The sequence below is a fragment of the Hibiscus syriacus genome, unplaced genomic scaffold (assembly GCF_006381635.1).
Source record: "Hibiscus syriacus cultivar Baekdansim isolate YM2019G1 unplaced genomic scaffold, ASM638163v2 tig00110270_pilon, whole genome shotgun sequence".
Classification (NCBI taxonomy): domain Eukaryota; kingdom Viridiplantae; phylum Streptophyta; class Magnoliopsida; order Malvales; family Malvaceae; genus Hibiscus; species Hibiscus syriacus.
The window spans coordinates 1,498,989-1,509,202 of record NW_024062656.1 but is presented as its reverse complement, the minus strand read 5'-3'; the positions used below and the strand labels follow the sequence as shown (position 1 = coordinate 1,509,202).

At 34.9% G+C, this 10,214-nt stretch overlaps 2 protein-coding genes across 2 annotated transcripts; one reads left to right on the top strand and one right to left on the bottom strand.

Annotated features, from left to right (window-relative positions):
- LOC120115709 lies at positions 1-5,236 on the bottom strand. The gene is given in 11 exon segments (XM_039136336.1): positions 1-217; positions 417-483; positions 568-679; positions 833-913; positions 991-1,260; positions 1,344-1,723; positions 1,829-2,208; positions 2,211-3,804; positions 4,371-4,439; positions 4,531-4,929; positions 5,093-5,236. Coding segments are annotated over 11 exon segments (3,564 nt in total). The 5' UTR covers positions 5,211-5,236; the 3' UTR covers positions 1-123.
- A 4,015-nt stretch (positions 5,237-9,251) lies between these two features.
- On the top strand, positions 9,252-9,844 carry LOC120115667 (classical arabinogalactan protein 25-like). Its single transcript, XM_039136296.1, has one exon. It carries the CDS (start codon positions 9,320-9,322, stop codon positions 9,731-9,733), a length of 414 nt encoding a protein of 137 aa, XP_038992227.1. The 5' UTR covers positions 9,252-9,319; the 3' UTR covers positions 9,734-9,844.
- Positions 9,845-10,214: the final 370 nt, after the last annotated feature.

Below are 10,214 nucleotides of genomic sequence, written 5' to 3'. Positions count from 1 at the left end.
TCAATACAGTATACAGCTAAACTGATCCTATGATAAATACAGATCACTTGGGGTTCTTCTAAATACTATATATCTATCTAACAAAGAAGATCCGGTAGCCAAGAAAATTTTAAAAAGAAACCATCATTTATGCTTCGTTACAGGGAGGAATTTATCATCCTTCCTTAGCCATATCGTGGATCGTGTTCTTCTAACATGATCTGCAAAGAGACGATGCCTGCCAGTAGAAATACAGCTATGTTAGGAAAGAAATAAATGAAAACCATTCATCATCTCAGCCAATTCAGAACAATGGAAGAAAAAAATTCCGTAGCAGAAAGAATCATTCCATGAATCATTTACACAATTCTGAGTCATTTGAGGTTGCATGATGAAGCAAAAGGAGTCATATTTCATGATTATATTTTAGCACCAACCTCTCATATTCAAGTTTCTGAGTAACTATTCCATTTAGTAGTAACTCGGAACTGTAAACTGCTGCCCCTGAAAGCATAAAGATCCCAAAAAGTTCTAATAAAAGTTGTATATCGCAAAACATGTAGGAGCTGATTAAGAAAAGTTTTTAACCTTTTTCAAGAAACGGCACACAGATTGCATAATCTTCTTCACATGATAGAACTAACAAATCATCTGGGACTTTGTCATCCTTCATAGCAGACCTACCAATTCTCTCTATGGCCTGGAAAACATGTCATCCGGAATCAAGATACAAAGTCAGCATTTTAATAGGAACGAAGTCATCTAAAAGTATTTAGTAAAAGCACAAAGGTTAAAATTGATCAATCTTTTTCGTATGCCACTAGATGAAATTGCCTTGGAAACTGCCACATACCTGACCATGAACCGCTGTAACCAAATGCATAATTGTTTCTTTATTCGGCTTCGTATTTGGGGTAATTAGAACTCTTCGACCCTGCATAACTTTCATTATAGTAAAGATCTTGATGGAATATGTGACCAATGCAACAGGTAAGCACAAAATCTTTTTACCTGTAATAAGGGTCGCTTGCATGCACGTGCTAAAGAAGCTGGCATGCAGAAGCCAAACTCTTTCTCCTTTTTAATGTCCCTCAATACATAAGCTTCTTCATCGATGTGAATATTAACTTGTCCAATGCTTTCAAGCCATAAATGTGTGACAACAGGTTTCCCTGAAGCAATTGCTTCCAACATATTCCTAGTGCGCACGAATTTATCGGTTATAAAGTGTGTCGCGGTTAAGATAGATGATGCTTCAGAGATGCCTAGGCGGGTCAGGATCTGGTGAAAAATTGAGGCATAATATTTAGTTAGAAGGGCTTTTATATCATTAAAGAGCTAATGACATCAGAACTTACTAGTACCTTTTTTTGTTGTTTAACTATATCTTCATCTAGGTGATTGCTGAACAAGACTCTAACATTAGTCAAATCCCTTCTCTTCCTCGTATCTTTCAAAGGAGAAATGGATTCTGGCTCGATGGGGTTTAAACTTTGGAGTTCTTTGATGAGTGAAGCTTTTGAAAGTTTCTTCTTGCAGGATTGCTTAAAATATTCATCACCCATACAAACAGGTGACGCAGCATTGACGGGTGTCAGGCAGTTAACTGGTGTGGTGCATACAGGTCCAAGTGATCTTGATTTCTCTTCCGGGGATTTATCAGAAGCAACATTCACAGTTGAACTTTCTGCAATTGGTGAAGAAACTGCAACACAGTTTCCACTGGAGTGCTGTTCCTTTGCTGCTTCAGGTCCAATTATGCTGGTAGATTTCATCCTCCTATTCATCTCAGTAGAATTGCAATTAACTGCATCATCTCTCGAACCTTGTTTATCTGAACTTTGATGTGACAGTTTTCCTACTGAATTCTGGTCTGAAAAATATGGAACAGTACATGCATTCCTGGATGATCGTGTTATCCTCGTAGTCGTTGAAGGAATGCAAGTGTTCCTATTGTTTCTTCTGGACCTTTTTACCACAGGAATCTGTTGTCCATTATCATCTGGCTGAACATATTTTTTGGACTGTGTTTCCAAGTCATCAGATTCACCAACATGAACCGACATTTTGCAGGAAGATCTTCTATGTTTGGGATAGTTCAATCCCTGATTGCTGTTATTCCCGGCAATCAACTCCAATTGCAATTGGTCATTACTACATGATTTGGCATTTACATGATCCCCAGATTGGTAGGAACGCAAACTAGAAAGTTTCACTTTAGCATTTGACACTAATGATAACTCAGCTGTAACATCTGTACTCCTGGTTTTATTTTCTTGAAGGAAAACCTCTTTTTCAAGTTTTTACCTTTTCTACAATCACTAGCTGGAGACTTGGCCATTTGTGTATTCATGACCGAGGACTGCCTCGTTCGACGAGCAATGGGTGTAACAGTATGAACCTTGTTAGCATGACGTTTCTTCATTGAGCTGCCCCTAGTTGATCTTCCGGTGCCATGAAGTTGAATCTTTGCCAAAGCTCCAACTGCCTTTCTTTGCTTTATATTCTTAGAGGGCTTCTTGGCTGTATCAATACCACCAGAAACTTGGTTCTCGTCAGTATTTGATTTAGGTCTCTTTGTTTTAGGTAGAAGCAGCTCTGCATCACACTCCTTCCTAACATTTTCAGAACATTTATTCTTCAAAATTGAAGACTCTTGAGTTCTCTTGGACTGCCTTGTAACAGGAGCAGCATCGTAACAAGAAACACCCTTTTTCACCATGGGTTCTCTAGAAGCAATTCTTTTCCTGGATTTTCCACTAAACAAACCTTTTGAGGAACCCTTTGATATATTTTGGAAATCTTGATTACCATTCTGCTCAGTTGCCGCCTCCCCATAGAATAAGGCTTCCATAGCTTCAGCAGCCATCTGAGTGTCAAAACCGACATCAAGTTCTTCAGCAGCAGCAATTTCCAATTGCCCCTTTGAGGAATTTGAGTTACAATGTTCATCAAACTCATTCAAAAGATTCTTTCTTAAATCCAATTTACCTTCTCGTGCTGGCTTGTCATTACCTAGTGATTTGCACAACAATGATTTTGAATCAGAATCAGTTATTCTTGTATCATGGGCATTTGGTCGGTCTTCATTACAAGATTCATTAAGTTTCCTTCCTTTACGATTACGGGGATGTTTAGAAGTCTTCCTTGCACGACTTGCACTACCAAAGAAATCTTCCTTTCTTTTACAATAAATATCACCCCCTCCTTCATCCTCCAAAGCATCGTCCCAATCAAAAATTCGTGTTTTTTCAGTAGTGCTTCTTTCAATTGTTTTCTTAGCCAAATTTTGTGGCCCTATTATTGCACATGAAATAAGTTCTGATTTTCCACCAGTACTCTTCCCGAGATCATCTTCAACATCAAGCTCCACCGTATTATCATTTACAAGCTTTTCCACAAAATTCAGTGCGTTAGCCTGAGATAACTCCCCAGGTTCTTGCGAGTCGATATAGCTTAAGCCTGCTAAAGAACCGTCATGTGCAGGAAACATAAGCACATCTTCTCTAGCATCTGCATTTTCACTGCTGCAAGGACTTGCGGCAAAAAGTTTTCTCACAGTTGAACAACCAACCCTGGAATTGGTTACATGCCTTAAACCAATTGAGGTCTCGCCATTATTACTCTGACAATGTTCCTGATTTATCTGCTCCACAACATTTGAGGTTAAACCATTCATGTTGACCGTACACTGGTCTGAAAACTGACTATCAGTCCGGATAAAAGAAGACTCAACATTCATTCCCCATAGTGCTGCATTTCGAGCTGCAAGACCAGACGCACGCAAGGATGCTGCACGAACTGAGGTAAACCTTCGTAAAGATCCTATAAAAAATAATGAATGTTAGTACAGCAACGGAAAGACAGTGTATACGCCAAATTGAACATACATCATTCCCACCATCTTTTAATGTTTGAAGAGGACTATGCTTCCAAACTCCAATTACTTACACAAGTGAATTGCTTTAAGAAAAATGCTTTTGAAAGCTGTTACTAATCAAAACTAGTAGTTCATCATTGCAATCATTCAAGATTAAAGCAGAAACAATGTCCAAATGTTGACGAGATACAGTAAATATCTCATTAATTTCCTCAATTTACTCCACTCATTTTCCGGAAACAAATATGTACAGGTTCATGAAGGAAGCTTAATCTTGCACATAAATTTTATCTAAACATATGCCGCATGAGCACAAGGATAACCAAAAACTGCTTCAAAATTTAGCCAGACACCTTTGTCCAATTGTCAGTAGTAAGCAACACCACTTCGAGTTGGACAGTAACTAGTTGGTTCAAATAAAGCCAATCGCGTATTGAGAAATTCGTAGAAAACCAAAACTTTGACATTACTCAATTCATTTTTAATCATGGAAAAGTTATTGAATGCATACCGGGTTTTGATTCTGACTCAGCTTTGACATCGGGTGTCTCTGTAGCACCACTGATTCCTGACATACACACTACATCTTAAGTTCAATTCAGACACTAATGAAAACTTTCCAGCTAGCAAAGACTTCAAATTTTCTAAAATGTTCATAGAGAAAATTATACCTGAATTTAATTGTTCGCCCTTACAAGTGTTATATTGCTCCAAAGATTGCGTCTTCTCCACCTGACTCAAGGATAGATCAAAGTCACTGGCTACTATCTTATCATTAAAGACTTCATCACCATGGTCTAATATATCGGTGCCTTTCGTTCCCTCACCATCACTATCATCAACAATTTCATCACCGAATTCATCCAACAATTGTGTCTCCATATTCTCTAGGCAATCTAAATCATCCAACACCTGTGTTTCACCGTCTAAGTTCGACACTTGAGTTTCTCCACAAACATTAGGAAACTTGGTCTCGAATCCGTCTTCCATCGGAGCAATATTATCATCGAAACGAACTGTATTTTGAACATAGTTTAATTCTTCACCATCCTTGTTATCAGCATTGTCGCCTAATTTATTTTTCAAAAACACATTTAACACAAACAATCAGTTTTTCGCATAGAGTCAAATAATTTAAAGCAAAAACATCTGACACTAAATTAGATCAGGAAAAAAGTTGAAATTTTCATGAGAAGCTTAAAAAAGAAACACCAAAGATACAAGGAAACATACCCAAAAATGAGACTTGGGAATCAAATTCAAAGGGCTGAGTCTCGGGACGTGAAAAATCGGTGCCTGGGTTCACCCCAGAGGACTTAATGTCGCCAGCGTCGTTTCCAAGAGAGCCCATCTTTTTCTTTATGACTACTAACTCATCAGAGAGTACAAATCTACATAAATACGTAAAAAGATAAAAGAGGAAAAGGGGGATAGATATTAGGGTGTAACTGCTAAGGCGAAAAAGAGAAGTTAGGGAGGGAAATGGGGTGGGATTAGGGCTTCAAAATGGGAGCGAAAGAGAAAGAGGGAAAATTTTTTGGAGGGAAAATAAGTAGATGGAAATTTGACAGCTAAAAAATATGATTAATAGTTTGTTTAGGGTTGACCGCTGTAAAGAGAGTTAATATTCTCGTCTTGATTCTCTTACATTATCCTGTTCTACCTAGTGGTATGATTCTTGCCTGAGGTACGATAGGTCTCGAGTTCAATTCTTGAAATGTCATTTTAGTTATTCTTTTTCCTCCTTACGACCAGATTACATAATTTAAGTCTTTTATTTTAATTCATCCAATAATTTTAAATTTGTATAAAATTAAAAATAAAGATTCTAATTTATATATATATATATATATATAAATTCTACGATACTCGTCGAGTACCGCTAAACACCACTAACGATGAACAACATTAATTTAATTTATAAAAATTTAAAATTTAAAATAACTCAACATATAATTATCAGTTAGTTAAAAAATTTGATTAAAATAAAATATTTTTTGAATTAATCACTAATATCTGATCTATTGATCGACTAATCCAGATCGGGTACTGCAGAGGCGAGGGCGACCCTCCCGACCCATTTTGCTCTATTCGCAAAACGTTAAGATTCAAACCTCTGACCTTGCTTAAGAGACCTCATACTTCATCTCATTAGACCATTGTTGGTTAATTAAAATAAAATATTAATTATACTATTTTCTATATTTTTTGGATAAACTATACTAATTACCACCTAACTATAGCTCCTTTTCATTTTGGTCATCATTTTTGAATTTTACTCAATCAGGTCACCCAATAATTTAAAGGCATTCAATCAGGCCACTTGTCATTAACATTTAACAGAAGTATTAATGTAATTGTTAATAATATTGGTATAATTACACATTTGGTCATTGTTACATATATATTCTATTAATTTGGTCCTAATTTTAAGAAATTAAAATAAATTTAATCTTCGAATCAGATCGTGTCACTAATGTCAAATATCATGACATGTGTCGCCACCCGATTGGAGGAATTAATTTATTTTAATTTAAATATTCTTTTGTGTTTTCTTATTCAGTTCAAAGTTCTCACCGTCTTGAGTTTAATTTAATGGAACAATCCTAAGCATTTAAGTGTTTTTCTTATTCACTCACTAAAATGTGTATTTCAATTTTATAATTATTATTTTTCATGATTTTCATTTTATTCGTGTTTTAATTATTTTTGTGGACTTGTACTTTGAAAGTGAATACAAACTGTTGCAACGATTTTCGAACGAAGGCAAAGGAAAAGCTATAAAAAATCAGCGGTAATTTTATGATTCGAATTAAATTTGGAGTTAAAATAGTAATATAATTACTCCCTTGGAATAATAGTCGACAAACTCCACTCCTGATTGTAAAAAGTGAAACAAACTACAGTAATTATATTATTGTTTTATACTCCAAATTTAATTTGAATAATAAAATAATCATTGATTTTTTGCAATTTTTCCTTTGCTTTCGTTCGACAATTGTTACAACAAATTGTATTCACTTTTAAAGTACAAGTTTACAAAAATAATTAAAAACACGAATAAACTGAAAATCATGAAAAATAATAATTATAAAATTGAAATAGATATTAGAGAGTGAATGAGAAAGACACTTCGTTGTTTTGGATTGTTCAATTGAATTAAACTCAAGAGGGTGGGAATTTTGAAATGGATAAGAAAACACAAAAACATAATAATATTTAAATTAAAATAAATTAAATCCTCCAATTTGGTGGCGACCTGTGCCATGATATTTGGTATTAGTGACACGTGGAATTATCTTATTCGAAGATTAAATTTATTTTAATTTATTAAAATTAGGACTAAATTGATAGAATATATAAGTAACAGTGACCACATGTATAATTATATCAAATTTATTAATTGTCACATCAACTCTTCCGTTAAATGTTAACGACAAGTGGCCTGATTGAATGCACTTAAATAGTTACAACTCTTTATTCCATAGCAATTTTAAATATTTTAATTATATAGATAGAATTTCTAAACTAGACTATATTTTTATATTTTCTCAACAACACATATAGAGATAGGATTCAGTTACACTTTGTAAAATTAAAAAGTTTTACACTTACTTAAGATAGTTTGATGCGTTAAATTATAAGAATGAGATTAATAGTAGGAAATAATAAGATATTCAAAATGAGATAAAAAATTTTAAAACTTACATTCAAAATTTATTTGTTTTTTTATATAGATTACAATTTGGGAGAGAGGACGTTATTTTTAGTGTTTACTTTAATGTGCCAAAACAAAACTTGGACTATTTAATTTCAGGAGCTGTTGGCATTTAATTAGGGTATTTAAAATGTCACCGGCGTATATCATTAGACTAAACAAATGTATTTTAAATTATTTATTAAATTAAATGGATTTATTACAATATTTAAATTGTTTTAAGATTAGATGGATCGCCTTATTAATTATTGTTTCTCTTGGTTTTGGTTGGGAGGGATGGGTAGAAGAAATAAAAGATTGTCTTAAATTAGTTTGGTGAGTATACGATAGATAGTTGCTGAGCATAAAAGAATTACTCACCTGCATTATAAGTCTTCTCACTTGCATGTTTTTTTTTCCACGTACGTAACACACCAATGTTGTCTTCTTCTCCTTCTGCCTATCCCTATTGTCTTCTCTTCGGGCAAAGCCCCGTAATTTACGCCAATTTCACTTTTGCTGCAAATCTCCCGTTTTTCTCTGTTACATCAATGCTCCCCAAATTCATTCTTTCTTAATCTTTCATCACTGGATTTAATGTGAATTGAAGCCGAGACCTTGATTAAATTGAAACAATTCATTTTAATTAATCTAAATATCTAGATATAATTTCAAACAGTTACGACTGTATATTATTAAAAAAAACTATTTATGAGAATGCGTTGTGCGACTTCAATGATAAAAAATATTATTTTCCATAAAAATCAAAGTTTAAACAACTACATTTTAAGCAAACAAGATGTAGATAGTTATCGACATTACTTTTTAATTACCCTAAACATAATTAAGCACAGTAGATTGAGTTGAAACTGATTAGCCAAAATATAAGGGTTTTGCAAGATTCACGGGCTGTAAAGAAGAATCCATCTATCAGCTAACAAACATGTCCCAACAGAAACCTCATTCATCTTTCTATTTCCTTTTTTCTACACTGCCATTGCCAACCTGTAATTTCTCAACACTGACCCATGCACGTAGCATTCGGGTCCCACTTGAGACACCCTTTGTCTCCCCTTTTTAAAGGACTCCATCATGGTGTCTTTGTTGCGGAACGCCGACTGTCTGTAATTAGAGTTGTTGCTCGTAATAAGTGTGGACAAATTTGTGATGGTTTGACACAGTCTTCTGTCGAATGTTTTGAGGCGGGTTTTGCGGAACTATCTGCTTTACTCGCTGGTCTTAGAATGACTTGTGATATGAAATTACTTGATGTTCAGTTTGAAACTGATTCTTTGATGCTCGTCCATAAGATTACACGAACTACTACAAATATTTCCATCCTCGGGGTGTATGTTCAAGAGGCTCGTACTGTTTTTCAGGATCATCATCATTTTTGTATTTTGTATACTACTAGAGAATGTAATCAGGTTGCTCACGGATTAGCAAGCTGGGCTTTAAATTTGGGTGGTTCTTTATTTTTTGAGTCGGTTTGTCCTGACATAATTGCTTAAAATGTTAAAAACGATGTCATTAATCTTTGATTAATATATTTTGGGCACTCTTTTTCTCTTACTAGGTTTAGAATGGGATTTTAATGAGGTACATTAATTTTCATTTAAAAAAATAAAATAAAGGACTCCACCATCACTCCCTTTCCCTTTGCTTTTTTTATTTTCTCACTAGAAAAAAACTATATATTATATACATAAAACATTCGACCACTCTCCAATAAGTGTCACATTGATTTCTTCATCATTAGCAAAATGACCTCCTTTTGGTTCCCCATCATCATCATGTATTTCATTGCCTCATCACCATGGCCATCTTCTGCTTCATATTCTTCCGGTTCTCGCCTGAGTTCCGATACCCCGACCATCTCAGCTTCACCGGTTTCCATGTTGGATCCCCCGTTGTCCCCTTTCCAACCATTATCACCTGATATTGCTCCCTTATTGCCATCTCCTGGTGGACTGGTGCCAACAACCGGCACATCCATGCCCACCATCCCTTCCACCCAGAGTCCACCGAACCTCGACTCCGCTTTTCCACCCTTCGGAGCATTGCCGGCTTCCTCCTCGTCTCCGAGACTTTCTCCCCGGTCTTTGCACTTAGCAGCAACTTTTCCGGTTCTGGTAGTTGTACCCTATTGCTTAATGCAGCTTGTTATAGTACTGTGAATTTAATTTGTTGGTTATCAAACTTTGATCTTTTAATTTTGCTTATTTTCTTCATTTTTTTTCTTTTGGCTCAACTACATGATTATAATGTATCTAACTACCTGTTGTAATAAATCCGAGCGTTAAAGATTTATTGATTTTGTGTATCAAAAATTCTTTTGAATTCGCGATTAGATATATTACGATGGAAATGAAATTATCTGACCAGAAAGGATGGACCCACGTTATAGGCGAGAGGGATAATGAGTTAATGACCCCAAACTCTGATGGCTTAGTTACCTTTTAAATCATCGGTGGTTTTAAAACTTATTGCAATTAAGTCCTTACCTTCCCCTTTTTTTTTGTTGATGTAATTCGTTTTTAGAATACTGTCCGTTTTAAAATTGATAGAATTAAACTTTGACCCCAAATATGTCTTGTTTAATTACTTTTTAAGGCCTTTAAATTTTAAAATTAATGAAATTAAACCCTCAATCTCCTA

Bases quoted from the DNA above. Each gene is read 5' to 3' on its own strand.
- LOC120115667 (XM_039136296.1), top strand. From the start codon at position 9,320: ATGACCTCCTTTTGGTTCCCCATCATCATCATGTATTTCATTGCCTCA.